This window comes from Anarrhichthys ocellatus, unplaced genomic scaffold (assembly GCF_004355925.1).
Source record: "Anarrhichthys ocellatus isolate YVR2014 unplaced genomic scaffold, GSC_Weel_1.0 scaffold48, whole genome shotgun sequence".
Taxonomy (NCBI): domain Eukaryota; kingdom Metazoa; phylum Chordata; class Actinopteri; order Perciformes; family Anarhichadidae; genus Anarrhichthys; species Anarrhichthys ocellatus.
Window position 1 is genome coordinate 1,751,079 of NW_022280078.1, and position 24,651 is coordinate 1,775,729.

General features: G+C 39.7%; 1 protein-coding gene across 1 annotated transcript; it reads left to right on the plus strand.

The window, feature by feature from the left end:
• The first annotated feature begins 8,327 nt into the window (after positions 1-8,327).
• On the plus strand, positions 8,328-16,545 carry LOC116395629 (thiamine transporter 1-like). The gene is made up of 5 exons (XM_031869656.1): positions 8,328-8,519; positions 10,644-11,400; positions 14,585-14,777; positions 15,956-16,097; positions 16,402-16,545. The coding sequence occupies exons 1-5, from the start codon at positions 8,328-8,330 to the stop codon at positions 16,543-16,545; spliced, it is 1,428 nt and encodes a 475-aa protein (XP_031725516.1).
• Positions 16,546-24,651: the final 8,106 nt, after the last annotated feature.

Sequence of the window (24,651 nt, forward strand, 5' to 3'; positions counted from 1 at the left end):
CTCCATGCCTCTTAATAGAGCTGCCTATGGCGTAATTACATAAACGGTTTGTGATTTAAGCTCTGTCCCTGAAGACATTTCAGATTTTGGGAGAATCCATTGTGCTGTTGAGTTTGTATTCAGAAAGTGAAAGCCAGTTTAGCTTGCAAATATTAGCAGAGAAATATTGTTTTTTAAATATGATTTTCAGCACCTGCTGAATGATCGAAAGCTCCCACAGATTCAGTGTTGCATTCGTACCACAATAGGATGTGTGGCTAGTATTAGCTGCCCTTTTTTCATGGGTTGATTTGTGCAGATAGAAAAAAGACAAATGACAATGTAAAAATTCCCAGCAACGAACAGTTCTTTGACATTAGTACTCGATACATTACACGGTGATTAATATCACGACACAAAGTAGTGGACTGAGTCACAATAGTGCTCAACTGAGTCCAACAAAGTGCTCAGCAATGGCTAACCGGCTAACCATGTCAGCCCCCCCCCCCCGCCTGCGGTGATATTACAAACCATTTTAGTTCACGCAGATATTGCACCATGCAATTACAATACAAGTACAGACTTTGTAAATTGGGAACAAAACATTCAAGCCCCAGGAGAGCACTGAAGTAAGAACTGCTATCACTGAAGATGAATCTTGTTTTGACTTATATAATCTAAATTGTTAAGCCAAAGTACTGGGATATCTAAACTAGAAGACTTACATTTTTTTTTTGTATTAAATAAAACATGTTTTTGAAAGTTGAAGTGACAAATGTAGTCTTCAATAGCAAATAGGTGCTGTGATTCCACAATATATCTTCTTTATCTGTGTGAAGTGTTGAGTACTGATTGCAATTCACAGAGCGTTGATTGATTTTCACATGGCCAATAATAGAGCACTAATTCCTAATGAGGCAATGCCATTAAGAGAGAGCATCAACACGAGGGTAACTTGATCTGCAAGGTCATTTAGAAAGCAGGATTTGGCACACCGTCTCTCTCAGATGAAGATTCTATTAACATACAGTATGACATTAGACCTCAGAGTGAATTCCCTGCTTTCATTAGAATAACTAATGCCTAAATCTAGCGGAGTGCAACTTATTGTCAGCTGCTTGAAATGCACTGTTGATCATCTTGCCTGGATTTTTCTTTCTCTTTCTCCTTTAATGTTTCCCATTAAGGCTTAATGGGAATGGCTGCAAATTGCACTTCCAAGAGAAGACACACAACTGCACATTTACTAGAAACACTGCCGAGAGGTTAAAATTAACAATTCGTGTTTCTAGAGATATCCAGTGTTATTAAGATTTGTGAGAAACGTATATACTGGCATATGTAAAAAAGGACATCTATCTATCTATCTATCTTTCTGTCTATCTGTCTGTTTGTCTGGACTAAATGTTTGCTTTTTAACCAATTATGTAAATTATTACCATGATTTAAATCCTGCCTGAATTTTTAGGACTCTCAGATCTCCGCCCAAATAATGTAGACTAAGTACTGTTTCCTGTTTGGACGGGAGCCAAAAATACAGTCTTATGAAAGACAGCAGTATAAAGAATATGATTAGTTGATTGCGGAAGGAAGCACCCTGAAGGATCTGGATGAGAGCTGTCAAACGGAAGGCTGAGTGGTGCTCAGAACCAAAAATGCAGCACAAAATAATCCGTCCTACCACACAAAATAACTGTTGTATAACTGGAGCTAATCATCTCCTCCTTCGTATAGTGTTCTTCCTGCTACTCCTCCTCCTCTGCCATAATTACCCCCACAATTTTGGATCTATTACCTTAAGATGCAGAGAGAATAAAGGGGAGAAATTAAGATGATAAAAGGTGGAAAGACCGAAACAGGAAGACTGGAGGCAAGGAGAAAGGGGTACCGGTATATGAGTGGTGAAAGTTTAAAAATATTGCATGCACACACGTTCACGGGTGCTTGCAAACCCCCACACAGGGAGTTAATGAAAAGACAGTCTATTCGCAGCTAACTTGAGCAGCCTATAGGATTGAGAACTAGGGTGAAAGAGGGGGGTGGGAAAGAGAACAAGAGGTTCTGGATATTGGATCGGGGCAAAAGAGTACTACTCTGACAAGATGTGGAGAGGGTGCTGATATGTCAGCTTTTATTTCCATCCCCCTCCTGCAGCTCTCTCTGTCAGAGCAGGACTCATCTGCGAGGAGGGGAAAGAGGGGAGCCCAGTGAGGGGGACATTAGCCCTCAAGCGCTCACCAGAAGCTGCTGACACTCATCAGTCTAAGAGCCCTCCAGCTATGGCATGGTATCATCTTAGCAATGACCTTGATTGATTGGTGCCAAGGACCTCCTATCCTTTCCAAACAAGCTCTAATGAGTTTTAATGCATGGCTCCTAATAGATATATTCTAACTGCCGTGAACATTGCCATATTGAGTAATTTTTTTCAAGTCATTTATCTGTTTAGGACTTGTTAAAGTGGTATTAAGTCATCAGTGACCTCTGTAGGACCAGAAGAAATTGCTCCGAGGAACTCTAGAATGTGTCACTTCCCTAACACTGTCCACCAGCCTTACCAAGCTTACCATTTGATAGATGGACAACCGTGTGACATTGCACACAGCAAAGTCATTATAATCAATTCAATTTTCTTCCCTGGTTTTGCGGGCAAGCTTTAACTAAAATGAGCCCAAATGATCCCTAAATACACTGAATGACACTGGCAAATGAAGAAAGTTAATTTGATCCTTATCTGAATTCACGGAGTAACTATATATACCTACCAAGTACCAGGTACTCCCATGACAATATATCAGAGAGGATGGGGATTCTAGGTGAGAAAAATAAAGGGTTTTCATGGATGGCAATGTTGGTGAGTAGGTTGATGAGCGGGTCCACTTTGGTCCAGACTGAAATATCTCGACAACTGTAGAATGGATTTCCATTCCATTTTGCACAGACATTCATGGTCCAGAGAGGGTAACATTAACTGACTTCCCTCTGAATTTTCCTCTGAGGTTGGCATTTCTGTAAAATGTCGCGTCCAGCGCCTTCATCAGATCCAGTTTTTTTTCTTTGGTTTATGGCCAAATAGCTGCAAAACTAATGGCATCCCCTTCAGCATCAGCTGTATGTCCACTAGTCCAAAACGGGGGATAATTAATGCATGACATTAGCAAGATACTATCAAATAGCTGCCTAGGGCACACTCTTTTCTGTCTGATATTTCATATATTCTTTTTTTTGTGATAGGTTGCTATCATCTCCAAATTAAGCTGTTCTGCAATCTGCCACAAGTCAAATCCCGCATCTCTGTAGTCTTTAGGTTGTTTGTCGTAAAGTGCTTTGTTCTGGGAGATGAAGTGAATCAGCTGATTAAATGCCTTTTTGGATGATGACGTTTTGCATATACAGTCGCTATGAGTGATCAAACAGCGGTCCAAAGGCTTTTGACGGATGTGAAAAAAATGCACGCGACCAAACCTTTTCATGAAACATTAATGACGAACGAAAGTTTTGGAGTCTGTGTGTAAACTTTATCGACACAATATGAGGTTGTGCTTATTTTTCAATGTGCGACAATTTCTGATGGAAAACACTGCCTCAGGGTCCCGAGGCTTTTAGTCTTGTTTGCAGTCCAATGTCGTCCTTTAAGAGTTACCTTACAAACAAAATGATTGAAAAGGAAGAAAGCTTCTGTTGAAATCAAAATAACAAGTATGGCCAAGAGAGTTGAGCTCTGAATGCCAGAAATTCCAGCTACGACTATCATCCCTGTCACACACCTTATTACTGTCATTTTGTGCAATGAGGCAGTGAAAACCCTCCTTGTTTCCCCTTTTAAATGTCACAGGGTTGGGATCAGCGCTGACAGCCATAGGTCCACTTGGCTCAAATGTGAAGTGTTGATCGGAAGCAGCTCCTTGTGAGCTTTACAGTGCCATTGACGTATTGATATTCAGTGACATTTGAATTCCACAAGCTTCTCTTTTGTTTGTTTTTTTTCTTACCATATTCATTTGATTTCATTCTTACATGCACTGCAACATACTGTTACTATATCTCTTGATTTTCTTCTTTTTTTGGGGGGCTGTCCACAGTCAGTAATTAGCAATGGTGTGGCAGTGTTTCCAGTAAAAACTGAAAACACGTATTTATACCTGCATACCCTTTATCTGTTATCCAGCAGGGTTATTCAGAGTTATGCCAGAATGCATCATGGAAATGTTTTTTTATTCAATTTTCCTCTGACTGACAGGTAGAGTGACAAATTGGTTCTACTGTACAATTCATATGTTTTCTGGGTTTGATCACAGCAGCAATGTCCAGACATGTCCATCATATTGTACATTGTGGTCAGAGTTGAGAGGATAAAGCATGATTTCTTTGTTACACATTACTGTAGGTGAATACTGTGAAATCCTGGATCTTTACAATATTTCTCAGTGTCAGGAGATGTTACCCCATGGTTGAGTGAACAAAATGTCAAAAGGGGCTTAGCTGTAAGCCAACAACCAGCACTTTATATGATTCTGCGGAAGTTATATCTTCACCACAAGCACGTCAATAGATCACGGCTGCTGTCAGCTACAGCTACGATCTATTGACTGTTACTGCTCGTACTGCCAGCGCTATTACTAATTCTGCTACATCCATTGCAACCGTGTCGGAACAATAAAAAGCCTGGAAGATAATTCAAAACATGTGGAGACAAAATATTAAGCAATCAAGCAAGCTTTCCAAATGAAGCACTCATCATCCAATTAGACAGGAAGCGGCAGATGGCCGCGTGGTAAGGACAGCTGGTTTTTGAGGTTTTCCCTGTTTGTCCGTCCATCAGCGTGTCAATCATGTGCTGCTCATCCTGAAGCTCCCACAAGTTTGAGACTGTCAAAAATCGTCAGGAATGTGTCATGACCGCCGTGCGTCACAGAGATGAGGAGTGATGTTGCGGGTGTATGATGAAGCAAGAGCTCCATCTAGTGTTACGGGTGCTTTCCATGATGACCAGCATTTAGTGCTTCTGGCCCAAAGGCTTCCTGAGAACCTTCAGATAGACGATTACAACGTGATGTTTCAACACTCTGTTCTCGATCTTACTACCAGACTGCACTCAAACAATCTGTTGGTGCAGTAAATATTTGGATGTTTTCCAATTCAATCCAGTATATTGGAATGAAATGCACTCTTAGATGAGTACTCGCTTCATTAAGACAGTCCAGTGCTGATATGCAACTTATTACATCACAGGTGTAATGTGTTTGATTTGGTAGAGTTGAGTGAAATGTAGTCTGTGTTTCAGGATTTTATCTATGTATGACAAATGGTGAAATTTGTTTTAGATTTTGGTTCATGCTAAGGTTAGAATCTGATGCAGGTAATAGTTGAAGGCTGAATTACCAGCTTTAGGGACTCTGTCTCAGGGCCCCGTGATTCTAGGGGCACCAAAAACCTATGGTTCACAGCAGATCACTTGGCTTTTGAAGAAATATATTGTAAATTTAACACAAAAATATTTTACTTCATTTTACACTCACCTAGATATTCAGGAATAAAACAGACCACCAATTACACTATGTTCAATATGCATTAGTCTTGTTGAGAACTGTATCAAAATGGCACTGTGGAAATGAAGTGTTGCACTTATGTAAAGTATTTCAAAAAAAAAAAAAAAGTGTTTGTAAGTGGTGCTGGATTATATTGTGTTTGTCTTCTTGTTTAAACCAGAAACTTACCGCAGTCACCTTATTATACATCCAACTCATTGTTCAGTGAAATCAACAAGAGCCATAATGGAGGATGGGAAAAACACACACACACAAACACACACATGCACAGAACTTCCAAGTCTTATCAGCTTAAGGCAGTGGGAGTTCTGTTTTCCAGCCAAACCACTGCAAACATATGCTTATCTGAGCTGCACAAAACACCTCAATATACTCACACACACCAACCCAAACCCCCATCCCACACTCACTGTTTGTTTCAAAGTCAGGCTCCTGACTGCCGCGGCCTCATATGATTTGCCAGCAAGGATGGGCGGGAAAAAGGGAGCTTGTGGGAAGAAGGGTTTGGTCTGTGAAGAATTAGGAATCAATGCATCAGGGCTGTCTTTGAACAGAAGTGATGATGAAGAAAGGACAAATAGGCTATAGGTTAGATGAAATATAAAGTGAGGGTATGGAGAGGAAATCACATAACCTAAGAGCAATGCTGTTGAGAAGGAGAACATGGAGTAAAAGATGTCCCTTTGACAAAGGTGAGATTAAAAAAAGTATAGAGCTGGCGCTCGTGTTCTATCTGTGATGTGCTGGTACAGTAAGGTTTGCTTATGGTGCTAAACTCCTTGTTCACAGCAGGGTCAACCCGAGCATTTCAGAGCTTACTCAACAAAGTGTCGACCGTGTTCACCCCAAAATCAAATTCCAAATGGTTTCTTATAGGGATTTTTTTTTACTGAGCTGGTGCAGGTGACACACCGATATATGGCGGCCTGAGCTTTTAGATGTCCTTCCCCACGCTGAGCTCCATTTGGCCCTACTGCGCGCAGCAGGCAATTTCAGACATTTACCTGCCATTGCCCCCACTCTGCTCCAGCTATCATCAGGCCGTCTCACCATCTTTACACATGAATTTGCAGACGGAAAGGAAGGGGAAATGGAGGAGAGATACCTTTGATCATCACTTCTGTCCCAGTACAGACTGTAGGAGATTACAGAGGAAAAAAAGAAAGAAAATTAGTTAATCTGGCTTCTCCAAATGAGAATGAGGTTCATCTCTGTCTGCTGTAGATTAATAAGGAATAAGACTGCGGGTCAGAGATGATTAAGAGCGTAATGAGTCCAGAGAGTAGGGCGAGGGTGTTGGATGGTGCGATCTTGGCACAGCATCTTGCAGTCGTGTTGTGTTAATCGTATTTTTTGGTCCGGAGGTTTTTTTAAGAATGTATTTTGTTATGTTGTATAAGCTTCTTTCAATGTGGGAAACGTAAGAGGAGGAAGCAAAGGAAGAGTAGTACTGATGCAAATACTGCCAGTGCAGCCAATTCAAAAAATATATAACTACTCCTATCATGTAATCATGGGTATTAGCTTTGAATTTAACTAAGTTAAATACCTCAGCAACATTGATACAGAAGCACATTAATGAAAACACAGGTACTTTGTAGAAAACACAGGTACTTTGTAGATGAAAGGGGTGAATATTTTATTTGTTACTGTTCTACAACATGGATTGATAATAGAGCCAAATGTTCGTAACACTACAGTTTTACTCTGATGGTGTGAAGGTCAGATTGTGTGTCTCTGTATCTGCTCCCTCCAGCCATAGTCACTGAGCATCACATACAGTAAATCTGACAACATTAAACTAGAAATGCCAAATGTATAAATATGAATAATATTTTTCCTATCCGGTGACCTTGATGTTGAGAATTAAGTCATGGCAGCGGTCTGACAGTTTGAGCTGAGGCAGAGCTTTCTGTTGACACCCCACTGGTGACTCATAATTCGCCGTGGGATATTTTAAATTACAGACTACAGTAATTCTCAGCTCGGGAATTATTGCCTTGCTTATTTCTTTCCCTAAGTATTAAGAATTGACTGCCAAGCCATCCTGCTAACTGGCTTTAAAGTTATGAACTTGTTATTTATCACGGTCACAAAGACAAAACGCTGAAAGTTAAGATAATTTGATCAGATGAGCTACTCTGGAAAATTGAAATTTGGGTCGATTTAATTCCGAGCTGAGTGATATTTGTGGATGTGTCCAAGTGTCTACATAACTCTTTAGTAGTCTGGAGAAAGTGCATTAAGTATTTTGTAAATTTATAGTTTATATAATCTAATATCTCTTTGATTAAAACAGTGTTGAATCATCTTATGCATCACTCACTTTGTTTTTTAGACTCCACTGGCTAATAGTGGCAGAAGCTAAACAGGCACAGCATATGTACATGCTGTGTGTGTACGGGCAGTATGATGTGTACACCTGCGTGGAGACACACACTCATACATATTCCTCTGCTTGACCTCCACCCCTTCCTCAATATCTGCAGGAATGAGGAGGTGTTGTATAAAGACAGAGGAGGAGACAGTATTTATTATAACCCGCTGGAGTCCCAGAGGCTCCCTACCTCATATTTCATCTTAATGCCTTACAGCCTCACTTTTTTCTTCTTTTCTGTCTCATCGTAGAAAACTTCAGAGGAGAGAAACAACAATGGCAAAGCAGGTGACTCGGTGTTCACAATCAGTCTCACCTTGGCCTTATCAGGCGCTTCCATATCTCAACAGATTAAACTGCCTAAATTAAACTGTGCTCTGGCCGGACACGGCGAGACGTCCCCGGGGAGCCGGAGAGGAACGATGGGTTTTTGCTGGAGCGGGGAGTGTGGTAGCAGGCCTTGCTGGGCAGGCCATTATATGCCCTGCCATGCTGGTTGGGTGGGCCCCACCGTGCCGCTCTGCATCTATGGTTTCTGCTCCATGATGAGGCCTATAGAGCCCTTCATGACAGAGTTCCTCACAGGGACTTACAAGAATCTCACCAGCGAGCAGGTGAGGCACTGAGCTATGAAATGAGATTTGTGACTGCTGCACAGTGATGGAAGCTTTAGGAGGTCATTAGGTTTGCTAGGTTTTTGTTTTAATATACATAATATGAATAATCTAAATGCATGTAAACAAAGTTATGAATATACAGGATGAATCCAAATAGTGGACGTTTGGTTCAGAGGTACATCTGTCAATAGTCAGAACTACAGTAACTAGTTGCTTTATTGGTTACAAATGTAATATGTAAGTCAATATAATTGTTTTCCATTATTCATGCCATTATGACATATTAATGCTGTGCTCATAATATTGGCATTCTGTTTTCTATGCCTCTAATATAGTTTAGTGAACCGTCAGTTTAAATTGAGTCAAATAATATTTTGAACAATACCACCTGATAACTAAAGATGTAGCCTAACGTGAAATTACGGCCTTTCACAAAATGTTTAAGCTGATGGTGGCACTAAAAAAGAGGTTCAGACGGTTACTGAAATAAGTAAGATCAAGAATTTATAAGTAAAATTTTGCAATCTTGCTAGTCTTTGTTAAGATTATCCTTAAACGTGGGCAAATGTGTAAAATACCCGTACAAGGTAAAGTAATCACATGTGTTAACTGTTTAACATGTCTAAGAGGAAGGATTCATCTTAGAGGACGAATTATTATTGTAATTTGTATCACTTCTTCACATTATTCACCATGTTATTTTCTCTCCATACATGGAGAGAAAAGACCACTACTAATAATAATGTGTCAGCCACTGCAAACTGATGTAAGCACTAGCTAGACTAGCATCAGCAGAGCTGTCCTCTTTACACGAGAGTTCAAAGCTTTTGGTTCAGACTGGAGGGAACAGGGGGAGCCTCGACAGCATTGCGCCTCACATGGGGGCATTAAGAAGGAACTGAATAGAGTCCTTCACACCTCTGCAATGACAATCACTTTGTGATGCACAAGGCGGGCTGGGAGCCACTTTATGGCAGGTTCACCCGAGGTGTACTCATTTCATGATCAACCATGTATGATGCAAATTACGTTTCAACTTGTGGTCCTGAGAGGCTGTTGAGATTCCATATGAAGTTTGTAGGAATTTACTAAGTTGGTGAACAAAGTGCAGACTCCAGAGATTCAATTTCCTGTTCCAAATGTATACCAACAAAGTACATTTGACACAAGAGTGACTAAAATATGCTCAAGGAGCTCTTAAGGATGCATTTAGACTGAATACTTACCAACACAGTTGGTTTGATCCATGCTTCTACAGAATGACTACCGCAGTGTTCCATGTGTATTTGCCACAAACATAATTAGGAGAGTAAGGGTTGGGATATTAGCTAATAGCTCAAGTCTATACAATGAAGGAATTTTCTAAGTTTTTCTCTCAAACAGCTTGCACAATGGCATCTCTATTTCAATGCACATTTATTTAATTGGTGTGAAAAATGTTAAGTTAACTGTTCTAGCTACTGATTGGTACAGCAGGGGTTATGGGTGTTACTTTATTCAGTTTACCCTTACCAAAGTGTTGGTTAAGAGGGCAGTTTGACCTTATGGTACCACTAAGGAAATGAATATGGACACCAAAGTCATTATAATTTATCTGCTGGGGACAGATGACTCATTATCAAACCTGTTATTTATGTAAGACTCTGACACTTCCTATAAAAATCACTATTTACAACAACTGTCTGATCTCATTCACACACATTGTTTTGTTACATAACAGCTGATAGAGATGGGGCAGATTTGAAATCGTGCCATTGCCATAAAAACCCATCTTTGAATAGGATTCCAGTCGAGGCTAAAGTGAAAAGCCAAAAAACAACTTAACTGGAACAGCAATTTAATAACCATATTTTTGCTTAAAGGGACCTGCCTTCCAAGCTGGAGCCATTGTGTTTATTGTCATAATATTATAATGAATCAATTTATCACATTATGAGCCTCATTCGAAGTGCTTCGTGTTCCATCATGTACATGCAGAAGTCATTTTTCATTGATTATGAAAAGAGGTGGAACTGCATCACGGAGTGCTGCTCTCATCATGTTTCACAGACACTCTTGCAATCACCAGTTAGGAATCATTTTCTAAAGAATAATTAGGTCTCCACCTTCCTCCATTTCCAGGTGACAAGACAGGTGTATCCCGTGTGGACTTACTCAAGCCTGGTTCTCCTCATCCCAGTCCTCCTGGTGACAGACTTCCTCAGGTACAAGCCTGTAATCATCCTCCAGGGGCTCAGCCATGTCACAACGTTTTTGCTGGTACTAGTTGGCTCGGGGGTCCGCTCGGCTCAGTTGGCCTTCTTCAGCTACAGCATTGCCATGGCAGCAGATGTGGCCTATTTCTCCTACATATACAGTGTGGTGCAGCCTAGCTACTATCAGAAAGTGACCAGTTATGTCAAAGGGGCCGTGCTGCTGGGCTACGCTGTGGGCGCTCTGCTGGGTCAACTGCTAGTGTCTTTGGGTGGGGTGTCCTTGTATTGCTTAGCTATTGTGACTCTCATCTCTGTCTCCGTAGCACTCATAACCTCCTTTTTCCTGCCCATGCCTGAGACTAGTTTACTTGTTAAGGGGACGTGTTCTGCCCAACAGGGAAGCTTAGGTGAAGACAGTCACGACTCTGAAAGCCAAGACTTTTCCACGTGGGTCAAGAGCGTGACGGCTGCCAGGCACGTGAGGAGGATGTTTAGGAGACTCGTATTGGACTGCAAGAAATGTTATTCGTCTGTGGCCGTGCTCTTCTTCTGCATATGGGCAGCTACAGGGAGATGTGGCTTTTACCAGGTTACAGGGTACGTCCAGCTCTTCTGGGTTTACATGCAGCCCCACAACTTCACGGCCTACAATGGAGGGGTGGACAGCCTCAGCACACTGTCAGGTAACTAATGCACCGTTATAAGCACCACTTTAACAAGCTTCAAGATGAACATGTAATGCATCGGAAATAATAATCCATTGAACAACAATTAACAACCTTGACTGTAGGCTCCTTGCAAAGAAATAGCCCGGCACATACTGTAGCTCTCCATGAAGTCTTTAACTTTTTTGTGCAGTTTAATGATGAGACATGATTTGTTGATTATTGAGTTTTAGAGGTGCTAGTATGTGGATTTTGTTTTCCAAACATTTTCATTGTACGCTACAAAAAAATAATTGAATAAATAGACAAAGAAAACTCAATCCCTTTCTATTATCAGTATTCACAACCCCCAAAGTACGGCAGACAATAGCAGCAACATTAATTAAATAAAGACTGTTTAATTGCCTGCTCTCATCCCCATATGGGTACAGCAGCTGCTGCCATCCAGCCAGTACACTTTTATTGATTATAGAACTGATACAGTCCTGTATTCCCCAGAAGCCAAAGGCAATTACTCCGTGTAAACCGCATCCAGCTGTATGCATTTCACTTGTAAATGGTTCTGCCCAACATGCAGTCAAGCTGTAGGGCCCTATGTCTGATATTTCCCCAAAGATCCCTGCTGTATTCTCCTCTGTTCCACACATAGACCTCCCTGAGGAAAAAAAAGTTGGTGGAATCCAAAAGGGAAACTATGAATATGGATTACCAGCATGATAAAATACGGCAGAATACTGCACATAATTTACTATTTTCATGTTCGGTATATTAATAACTGTACGCCCTCGAGCTCGAAAACAACATTTTCTTGTAGCTCATTAGGATTAAGATAAAACAAAATGTGTATGCAGAACAAACTGAGTTATGTTCAGTAATATGTTTTTGTATAGTGTGTAACTCCTTTTCCTTTAAAAATCAGGCTTCCATCTTTTTATCTATGGTCTCAAGCAGTAATTACAAATAATTTACACTTCAAACATACATATTTATAATTCAGTTTTTATTGCAAAAGAGGTAACGCCAGACAGAATTAAAACAATAATAGCAATAAAACTATAAAAAAACCGACTGAAAATAAGAGAAAAAATAACAATAAATGTACATAGAGAGCTGCTATGGACATATCCAATAGTAATGAAATGTATTGGGAAAATGTCATCCTCAGAGTTATCATTCATATGTCATAATGTAAGAAACCTACCCTACAAGAATCGCCTTTAGTAGCAACCCTTGTCCCACTTACTGCCACTATCAGGACATCATTTATCACATTGCTATCGGACACTTATCATAATGATAACAAAATGACCTACAATGCAGGCCATCCCTCACAACCCAAGATAACATCTTATAACATTGTCAGCTTAACTCTAGCCATTCAATATTGTAATTAAGTACGCCCCATATTTTCAGAAATACCTCCTGTCTTTTGTTCAATTAAAAAATTGACTGTTCATAATTGGAGTTATGGTTTCTCCCAACCATTCATCAAAAGGGGCGATATTTTTTGTTGTTTTTTCAGTTTAGATTCAGGCCACACACACACACACACACACACACACACAGTTTAAAGCTTGCAAATACATATTTCACTCCCCCACATACACTACACACACAGTATGATGTTATCTAATCAGCGTGAACAGCCAAACGCAGCGTGATGTCATATATTTTTCCTCTTCTATGCCACACATATTACAAAGTGGTTCATAAGCAGGGTGACCTGCATGCAGCTTGTGTTTGAACCTTCATAACTACAATTACGGTGAAACTAATGATGGCGTCAAGGTTAACTCAAATAGGGCATGAATACCTCAGATTATAAACAGAAAGACCGTGTTACAAACTGTGGTCATGATGTTGGGAAAACATGGGCAGTAAGAGGCAAATCTTTGGAAAAAAATAATGCAGTTCTTAAATGGGGATTAATAGTCGAGATACCGAGATACCCTCGCCATCAATTCTGACTGTTCTTCTCTTAGCCACACTACCTACATGGCTCTATCGGTGCTTTATGGAGGGTCTGCCCACTTCTTCGGTCCAGACCTAAATATCTCATCAACTATTTAATGGATTGCTGTGGAATTTGCTGCTGATATTCCAGATTCTCAGGGGATGAGTCTTAATACCTTTGGTGAACCTCTAACTTTCAAGATCTCTGTTAACACCTCTTGCTGTCACATATAAAATTGGTTAAAACATAGAATAAGTGCAAAAACGTATCCAATTAAACTGAGACCAATTTAAACACTGTAGAGCCCAGCTGCATTATTGATTCCTCTCTATGAAGCTGTACAGCTGGCTCCTGCTGACCCTGCTAAGCCTCCAATTGACACTGCTGTGGAAACTGGTCCAATTATTCAGTCTCCATTTGACCCACCTCTGCTAATCAGCACCCGGGGATTGATTAAGTATATCTTAAATACACACAAGCTCCAGTGGTGTCCGTGTTGGACTATTAGCACTGATTGATCACGAATAGACAATGACTTAAAGGAAATGTACACATTTAGATGAGTGAAGCAATTATACTTAGCTTCTCTTCATAGTCGTGTGGATAAAGAGCTCTGAGTGAAGAGATCCATGTCTCTGGTATTCCCTATTTACCCTCACCATACTGAACTCGCCTCAGATTTAGTTTTTATTCAATCTTCAGCAATTACAAGAAAGGTTCGACATGGCAGTTGTAGTTGTGGAAATTGTGATGAATATGTAGCAAGCAAGTTAAAGTGACGTGAGATGAAGAGTCGGGGGATGAAACCAGTGAGAATTTCAAAAGATAAAAAGAGGGCAAAAAAAGGGAGACAAGTGTCCTAAAATAACCAATGCTTCAAAGAGCCAGTGGAGTCCCCGATCGTACATCCATCGACAGGGATGAAGGTCTCATAACTAATTCACATGTCATACGAGGAGTCTTGTGATGTGCCTGGGCTGCACTGTGCCACCTTGTGGCTGAAATGAGAAACGTCACTTTCCAAAAGAGAAGAGTTCAACTAGTCAAATGTTGGACAGAATTATATCTATGCATTCCCTGCTGCTAAAGATTGTCATTATTTCATGAAGACATAGATATTATGTGACAGATTCAAGACAACACTGAATATATTTGACTGTGTTGGGATGAACTGTGAATACATTTCAGTAATTCATTAACTAACCCGGTAGTCATGCAGTGACTCAGAGTGAATGTGTTCTCCTTTAGGAGCCGTAGCCACTGTTGCTGTGGGACACATCTCTCTGGAGTGGTCTGTGTGGGGGGAACTGGTCCTGGGGGGCTTCACGTTCCTGATCGCAGGAGCTATATTCCTAATGGATCTGACTGACAACATCTGGATCAGCTACTCATGCTTCTTCCTCTTCAAAACCGTTTACATGGCACTCACCACCATCTGCACGTAAGAATGCATTATAGAAGTGTCAGCAGCACAACAGTCCACAAATACTGTGTTGAATTTGAATGTATGACACCACAAAGATGTTTTGTGTGTTAAACAAGTCTAGATATGCCTCACGGGCTGCAATGGTTCTATGGCGAGTGGAGAGTATTCTAAACCTCCAAACGCATCCTAACTGTATTTAATGGTGTTGTTGCACAGTTAACGACATAATCGCTTTGTGCAGGTTGATCTGTACTTGTGTGTGTAATTTGGGCTCCAGCGATGCTTAATACTCAGATTGTGCAAAGATTTCCCTGAGCACAACATAAGTCAATTACATCCGCCACTAACACCACAAGATAAATGAATTACTCTGCTTGTTTTCAACCCCGGTTATTTTCCTTTTTTTATATCATTGTGACACTTATATCTTGTCCCTGCTGTGTGGGACAAAGTGAAGAGCTTTCAGTCAAATCATTTTTAGCGATGGCAATGACGGTTGGCCGGTCCACCACATTGGTCAAAACTGAATTATCTCAACAATTATTGGATATATTACTCTCATGGTCCCTGAAATGTGAAATGTGAGGCTAGATTGCCATACAATTTGATAGATACAGTATAACCATGTCCGCAGAAGATAAATCCCAATGCGGATGACTTCTTAACTTTATCTGTTGCCACCATAAAGTTAAGGTTTTTACTTATCTAGTGAAATATCTTAACATCTAATAGACGGATTGACATTCATGGTTCCAGACGATGAATCCTAATGACTTTGGTGGTGCCCTAACTTTTCCTTTATTGTGGCTCCCTGAGGTTGAAACTTGTGGTCTATTTTCAATGAATTGACAGGAAACAAACGCAATCAGGTCAAACATTGTATTTGTTCAAAATTGTTGTCTATAACCAAATGAATAACAAATTATGTTTCCATCTGCCTCAGCTATACTTTGTGTTTAATTAGTAAAGGTTAGCATGCTAAAACCCTAAAATAGGATGGTGAATATGCTTAATACAATCTGCTATGCATCCTCATGCATAATAGCATGCTGACTTTAGCTCATACCACCAAATTGTCTAATTCATTTTTTCAATATTTGATTATCCTTTGTTGTAGGTCCATGTTCATATTACTATAAGTTATAACTGAATTAATCAAAGCGTATGAGGACTATCATGTATGTATTTCCCAGTTTTCAGATAGCCAAGATGCTGAGCAGGGAGCGCTACGCGTTGGTATTCGGCATGAACAGTTTTGTGGGCACGATCCTCCAGAGTGTCCTCACCGCCATCGTCATCAGCTCCAAGTCTCTCCAGCTCACCATCACCTCGCAGGTACTCACACATCACACGTTGAGTTCAGGAGATGATTCATAGGCTTTATATTTCATTCATTGAAAGTAGAATACTGAGTTATACGTATGAACTTAACTTGGAATATAAAGAGCTTTTATTAGAGCTTAAATAAAAACAATTAAGAGTGCTGATTAAAGGCCTCAGAACAACATTATGCTGTTTGAAGGGCCTTTCAATAAACATACAGAAGGAGACGGATCAAAAGAGAATGACTGGATGATTTTTGTTTTTTGATTTACAAGTCATCATCCACAGTGCAAGTAACCCCCTCACATCTTTTCAGTTCCTTATCTACGCCTCGTACTTTGTTGCCATTTCGCTGCTGTTCACAGTCCGAGGTGTGTATACTGTGCTCCACATGAAGCGTCCCGCTGGAGGCAACCAGACAGAGAGAGGCACCAACCTGCCAAAGGCCTCACGCCTTTGAAGACCCCAATTATCTTTTCAATCAAAACTGTCATAATGAATTACAGCAGCTACATAAAAAATGACATTTAAAGATTCATACTTACATGAACATCAAGCTATTCAATGTGGTTGAATTATCAGTATGTCATCACCATGATGTAACTTATCGATTCTACAGTGAGGAAATTAAGGAAAGTGCATTTCTTAAATGTGGCCACCAGAGGACACCACCTGCACAATGTAAAACAATGATAACGCCACACTTTAGACTATCATTCTGGATGTATGTTTTCAAAGTAAATATATCTAGTATGACAGAATATGTGAATTATAACGCTTTGGACATTCAAAGCTATGAATCTCAGTAGTCCTTCCAGTTGAGATGCTGACGTGTTGTAATCGATATTGTTTCCAGTATGTTCTATGTATGTTAGTGTTCACCTACGTGTAAATATATGCCTGATTCACAATGCGCCTAATATTTGCTTCTTGTGTTTGTGGTTGATTGATGAAAGAATCTACAAAAGTGCATCTATGGGATATTTATCAGGCTTGCATGAACATTCATGTAAACTCTTTTATAAATGCTGATCAGCCTCCCGAGCACCAACAGCCTGCTGTAATTATGTCCAGTAAGTATCGTTCAATGTTTTGTTATAGCAAATACCTCTAAATGCCTCTCAGCTTGCTGTTGATGTTTAGACACTAAATCAGCAATAAGCTTGGGATTGAATCTGGTGAATTGAGGCATTATTAGGTGCAATAGGACGAACGTCTTAAAGCAACATGTTGTTCCCAGGTAACAGACCCAGTTAGTTTTTTAAGGCTTAGCTTTGTGCAAAGAGGTCCGAGTCAGTCTGCTCGAGCTTCTGATGGGTTTGTATGTGTACAACAGCTTTTATTATACATGTGTAGGGACATGATTGCGTACATGTTTTTTTGCTAATCATGTGCCGTAATCAATCAAGCGACCTTGTTACAATCAGTTCAGTGCTGCGATTCTCAGCATGTGGTGCGTAAACCTGATGCTCTAGTTCTGCATGTTGATATTAGTCGATGAGCAATCTCTGTCCTCATTCATGAATGACACCACACAGCAGTCAGGCAGATAGAAAAAAAATGGAAATGACCCTCCCCAAGTGGTCGGATGATGCATGCATAGTCAAGTCTGACCTTTAATTCATAATTACAACAGTGAATAATAAAGGTCCCGAGATGGATATTAAGGGCAGCTATTAGCTGGAATGAGCTGGCACATTTTATGCGTCGCACTTATTGCTTATTGTTAATATATTGATGATGACAAGTCCCTTAGTTTTGTCTGGTGTTAAGACTCTCATTAAATGTATAGCAAAGAGTTTCTGGTAACACTTTATAATAACACGCTATGAAGCATTAGTTAAGTATGAGTAAACACTTAAAGCATTGTTCCTAAATACAGCCATATTCTTCTGAAGGAGAATCTCTTTGTTTTGGTTTTTCAGGCACTGCTGGCCTTTCAATGTCATTTATAAATGCTTTGTCAAGCATAGATAGTCTTCACTTTAGATGAGATCACACAAAGTACTTAACTAACGAATAGTAACTACCTGAATTAATCATGAATTGCAGTGTTAATACGCATTTATAAAGCATATATTAACATAGTCCCTAACCATTAGCGCATATCTAAATCAGTTCTTAATCATTTACTAACACTTTATAAAGGATGTTAATCATCTACAACTCCTTAATAATTGGTTTGTAATATATATAATACTTTATTTACAAATGGGGAATCCATCATTTATAAAGTATGAAAAGACAATCATGAAACATATAATAGACGAGCTTATTAATGAAGAAAAAAATATTTGTAACTGTTATAAATTGTATACTGAGTGTTAATGTAGGAACAATGCTTTAAAAATGATGAAGTGTTTACTCACACTGAACTAATGCTTCATAGCGTGTAGTTATTATAAAGTGTTACCGAGCTTCTTTTCTACTCAAAACTAGGGTTGGAATATTAAAATAACAGCTAGGTAATTTCAGCATATTGGTTCTATGTTGTCAGTAAAAATATCAGTCAATTTCAACAAATACAATGATATTTTTTTTGCTTGTGTTTTGGGTCATCCACTGGAAAACAGGTGAGTGTGCCTGAGTGTGCCTCATGCAGAGCTTTGCAATAATAAGACAAAACCACCTTGGTTTAGGAAAAGATTGTGGTTGACATTAAATTGACTGACCAATTGCTGCACTCCTTCGTTGGTGTGGGTTAGCCCTGCCCACTGTACTTAAACCACGCCGTTTCATAACTTTTAAAATGTTTCTCATAGACACTTGTGAGAGGCACAAGTTCCTTTTTCATTTTGCCACGAAGGTCAAGGGTTTGTGAGGTGTGTGTGTGTGTGTGAATGCATACATATGGCCGCAGCTATTGTGACTTCACACTTGTATTTTTAGCAATGCTAGCAGCATTCTATGCAATGGCTCGAGGGATGACAATGTCGCTCGGACCACCACTTTGGTCCACACTGAAATGTATCAACAACCACTGGAGAGATTGCAATGACAATTTGTACAGATGTTTGTATTTTCATAAGGATGGATTGTAAACACTTTGGTGATTCCCTTAACTTTTCATGTACAGCTGCCATAAGGTCAAAATTCACTTTGTATCTAGTGCTAAATAGCAAATGCTAAGCTAAGATGGGGGAAATTGTAAATATTATACCTACTGCATGTTAACCCTGTTGCTGTGAGCATGACTGTAGACTCTTAGTCTTGATTTTACTTCCGCTGAAAATGTTTTCTTTTTTGTCTTTTTGCATAAAATCTTGTACTGCTGTTATAACTACGCATATTTTGCTTGGAGACTAGCTCTTTCATTTCGGCATTGTTCATGACCGCTTTAAAATGTTTCCCAATGCCAATCAACGTCTACTGCATATTATAGGGTGCTGGAATTAAGTACCACGAGCTATAAGCATATGTTTGTGCTTTTTGGGGAGAACTGGCCCTTTAAAACATGTCGTATAAACGAGGGAAAGAGCAGACATTTTGACTTGTCGTAGTTGGAAAAGGTCAACTGTGAATAATAACAATGGGTCTGTATTCTACATAAATGTCACAGTGAGCCATGACAGTGTGACACGGAGCTGACATGCCCACCCCCAAAACTGAAGCAGCTGTTCAGGATGTTCAGCCATCATTAATTTCATTATTCACACTTATGCTTTTCCTGCTGTGACAGGTCAAAATGTCTTCTGTGAAAAAGGCCTATTGGGATAATACGCATGTCTCCCTGTGAGAATATATTCCTGGAACTGATTTAAAGTGGAGTTAACTGAAATTTGAAGAAAAATAAAACTACTCTGCCAGCGCTGTCAGACGAGGATGAATTTGGAGTCTCGGAGGTTATTCATGTGAATTCAAGCTTTCATGTGAATCTAAAAAAAGGGTGGGTACAGTTTATTCAGTTGCGGTTATCAGTCTTTCCGTCAGAGGTAGACACTATAGTGTTGTAAGAGAATTAAGGAAGCAGGTTTATAATCATCAGCCTCGTAACTCACTATCAGCTGCAAATAAACAGCCACCCACTTTATTGCAGTTCCCTGAGGTCACACAGTCATCATTCCCTCACCTCTGAGAGAAATGAAAGCAACAGCCAGATCACTTGGGGTTTGGATTTATTGAACGAGAGGCAGAAGTACGAAAGATCGACAGAATTAATGAGCTTTTTAATACTTTGTCTTGACGCACAGGTTTACTCACCCTCGCACATGTTAAAATCCTCGTGGACCGTACAGGTCATCTGCAGCGTCATAACGTATGTACAAAGTCAGAACTTCTAGTTGGGAATGAGTCGTCAGAACTTTACAGTATGTTAACCGAGGGTAAAAGAATCATACTTAACCTGTTTCACTTGTAGTCACACATCTAACAGCAATAAATAAAAGTGGTAAATTCAACAAAAAACGATGAGTTCAATTTGGTTTATTTTCTCTGTATTTATGTTTGCATGTTACTTCTTCTTTTACCTTTTTAATATTCGTCTAAAAAAGACAAAATAAGAGAGCTGATGGTGAACAAACTGAAAAAAAAAATATATAGATATAATAAATATATATATAATGTTCTTTTTATGCATAAGAGTAAGCTCTTACTACGTTTGGCTCCATTGTAACATCACACATTACCTCATTTATTGAGGATTGCTTCATGGTCTCCACAAAAATGATATCCCCAAATGAAAATGCCAAATGTTTTGTCTTCGGAAGAACTGTTCAGTTGGGTGACCGTGTGATCACTGGTTAGATTGGGAGAAATCACTTTGTACAATGTTCTGCTGTACCTCCCACACAAACCTGTTCTACGGCCAACATGTTTGCCGCAGTTCCTCTTTTTCACACTTGTTAGATGCTAGTGGGATTAGTTCATCTTGTTAAACTATTGGAAATACTAGAAAATAATTTCATTCATTTCCCAACTGTTTATGTCTGCAACTGCCATGCAGGTCTACCCCAGTTTCTAAGATGTTGTTTAGCAAAGGGGCACACAGGAGCTCAGACAACTTCCTTTTCTATTTATAGTTACGGTCAGCAATGACAACCAGGGTATTTCCCTCAATATAGCTATATGAGGCAAGGCTACTGTAACTACAGGTCCGGGCCACATTTATGATTTAACTTTTTGTATGACACTCACACTGAGCACCCTGTAAAGACAATATTACATCAACAACTTAACTGGCTTTGTACGTGATCCAACTTGTTTTTGATGAATCAGTTCTATTTTCTTCAGTTTTGACTTTATTTCAAGAACATGTCACATTAAATCCCCAAAAATGTAACACATTCCACATGGCTGGCAGCAGTTTAGGGAATGAGTTACATGGACTGCATTCATACAGTACTTTAAATCCAAATCGCTTTAATATTTTGCCTCTCATTCAATCATTTTCACACGCACACACGGCAGCGATCTAACCATCATGCAGGAGCAATTTGGAGTTCCAAGTCTTGCTCAAGCTCACTACGATATGTGGACAGCAGGCCCCGGTAATCAAACTGTCAACCTGTTGATGACTCATCCTGAAGACCTCTCCAGACATTTGGACCTCTGAAGAAAGGTTACGTTTAGCCTGAGTTTGGTGTATCTTTGTGGGGAGTGACAAGGCCACCTCTGCACATATTCCACATTCACTTGATATCATTTTTCAGGTAAAATGACTGAAATGGAGAAAAGTCAGCTTGATGTAGATTAATGGAATGTGCTGCAATTGTCCTGTACCAGTCCAACGAATCGGGATCCAGAGAGAAAAATGTCACTGTGTCCCCAACAATTTCTATTTCAGACAGTTTGGGTGATTAAATTAATATTGATTTAAACCGTCCTTGGGCCGTATTCACAAACAGTCGGAGAATACTCTCTTAAAAACGTCTAGTTGCAGAGTGATTTAGAAACGTCTCAGAGCAACTCTGAGCAAGTAAGAAAAATAAACTTTTACCTAAGTGAGGACACGTGGTTGACCCCGTTGATGCATTATTTTAAAGAGGTGTGATTGGTTGATGATGGGTATTTCTTTCTTGAGCGTCAATTGGTTTCACTCAAAGTGTAGACGGACACACAGATCCACCAAATATGCACAGTGAGAGGCAGGTGTGTCGAGCTCCCTCCTCTGCGTCCTAGCATGCTGTGTGAGTCACGTACGATCTCGCAATGTTACGGACTTAAGCAGTGGAGAGTCTACAGATTCTGACATTTTAACTTTTTTTCCAACTTTGTGGCAAAGATGTTTATACAAATATTGAGGAAACACGTGGGTTAACAACACACATGATTCAGTGGTAGGCTACGTGAGAAGGAGGGGAGGAAGGGAGCTGTACACTGGTGTCTCTGCTAAACATATGATCCATCTGGGCGAGTTCTCCATCCAAAATAAATCACAAATATGGCAGGACGTGCAACACATTTCTCCCTCTGCCCTCTAAAGTCATCTCCGCCTCTACTCTCTGGTCGCAGGCATGGATGGTGTTTGTCCCGTCTGCTTCATTATGTGTATGGCAAACATCCCCCCAAACCCACAGTTTCTGTTCTGTATGTCATTCCTCAGCACCCCAACACCCGAAATGATGCGGTTAAACTGAGTAAACTCCCGCCTGAACACTTTGAGCCTGCATTTTGTAAATGCCCAAGACTATTTGTACCGAACTAGAAGTTTTCCAGAGGTAAAAAATAGACTACAAGTTAAGTTAGCTTGCTAGCTAGCTAACTAACTGACAGGTTATTATTATTATTATTTTGATTATGTTGAAAACCGGGACATTCCAGTGTTTTATGGATATTTGTTTGGACTCAGGACATTCAGCTTGAAACTGGGACAATCCCTGTTGTCTGGTTACCGTAGGGAAGCCACAAGCTAGTCGTTTGGCACAAATCAAGACCGACAATGCTGGCTCAAAGTGGAAGACACGGTAATCTCACAACACAGATTACCACATTGAGGTTATGATTATGTTGCCAAACATCAATAAAGAAGCAATTCGTTTGCAAGCAAAGGAGATATATTTAGACAACCTGAAATGAAAAAACTGTAAGACATTCTCCCCTGCTGAGCCAAAACCCTGAATGCTTCCCCTTCCAGTTCGCCAAACTGTGTAATGAACAACGACGCACCTGCAAATGAAATTTACAGAAGAGGCATTCTAGCGGTCAGCAGTCAATTACTCCAATATTGGCTACTATCTAGGGCGCTTTTACAAGCCAAAATTTAGTCCGTTTAAAATGAACTCTAGTGCGGTCAGTTCTGAAAGCAGTAGTCATAATTTAGCGAGGACCAAAACAACTGGTCCGAGATCATTATTTGGTCCACTTTAATTTGTGCACTGTGAAACTGAACCAGACTAAATAGAAAACAAACAAAAAGTGTAAATTTCAGTCCGATTTGGACAAGCCCAAAAGGACCCCTTGATGAAACAAAACTTTGTTTTACATCACAATGTATTGATTTCTGAGTCTTTTATAGTGAGAGATTAAACTATTCTAAATTATCTGGTAAACTTGTTTACACAGGTGGTTTAAATTAAGGCCATCTGTGCAAAACACAATGTGAAAAAAGGTGAGAAAGATGAATGAAGAAGCTGTAAAGTTAAATCTGACAGCCTGAGATAAACATGGAGGCAGACGCAACAACAATGACTAACAGGGTGAATATATTTAAACCTGCACACAATCATTTCAGAATGTCTATGTGTTCCAGGGGTATTATGACCTATTTTAGCAGGTCAGTAAGCCTCCTCCTTGTGTAAGTCATAATGGCTTTGTAAGCCATAATAATGGAGATGAGGGATCAGAGGGGGAACGCTGGGACATAGATGCAGAGGATTTGACACCAAAATTAGTATCCAATAAATCTACCAGACAGAATCCCTACTCAGTGTGTGATGGTGGAAAGTTGATGTTGTCCAATTGAAGCCATAACACATTTTTGTGAATCACAAAAATAAAATAACCTTTCACTAAGAACAGGTTTATTTTTTACAAGCCTGCAAATCAAAAAAACAAAGAAACAGCATGACATCTCAGGGGTTGCAGATGAAAATATGGAACAGTTCCAACAGATTGATTGAATTAATGTGTGCTGTCCCCGTTAGATAAATTAGGTGGAATAGGGTTGTCTGTTTCCCGATTTCAAATTGTAGAAATGGGCTAAATGTTAAGTCGAATTATTTCTGTTGATGAGATCCAATACTAATATTATAAACAGTGATATTATAAGCATACACTATATATATATATAGGGTATTGGAATCTATGACACTTTAAACTTTTGTTTGTCGTCTCATTGTAACCATGATGAAAAACATATAATCTACGTTAGCGTCTCTATAACCTCATACTCGGCTAAAATGGGAAGCATGGTCACATGTTCACAATGACAATGCTGATGTTTAGCGGGTATAATCTTTACCATATTCATCATCTTATTTTATTTAGCATTGGCATTTGAAATGTGTGAAATGCCAAACAGGACTGGGAGACGTGCCTGTCAGACAATGTGAAAGACTAATTACTCGATGGATTAAGGACGTGTGAAATTTTTGCTTCCGGTAGATTTCTGATTAGTCACCCAGAGAGA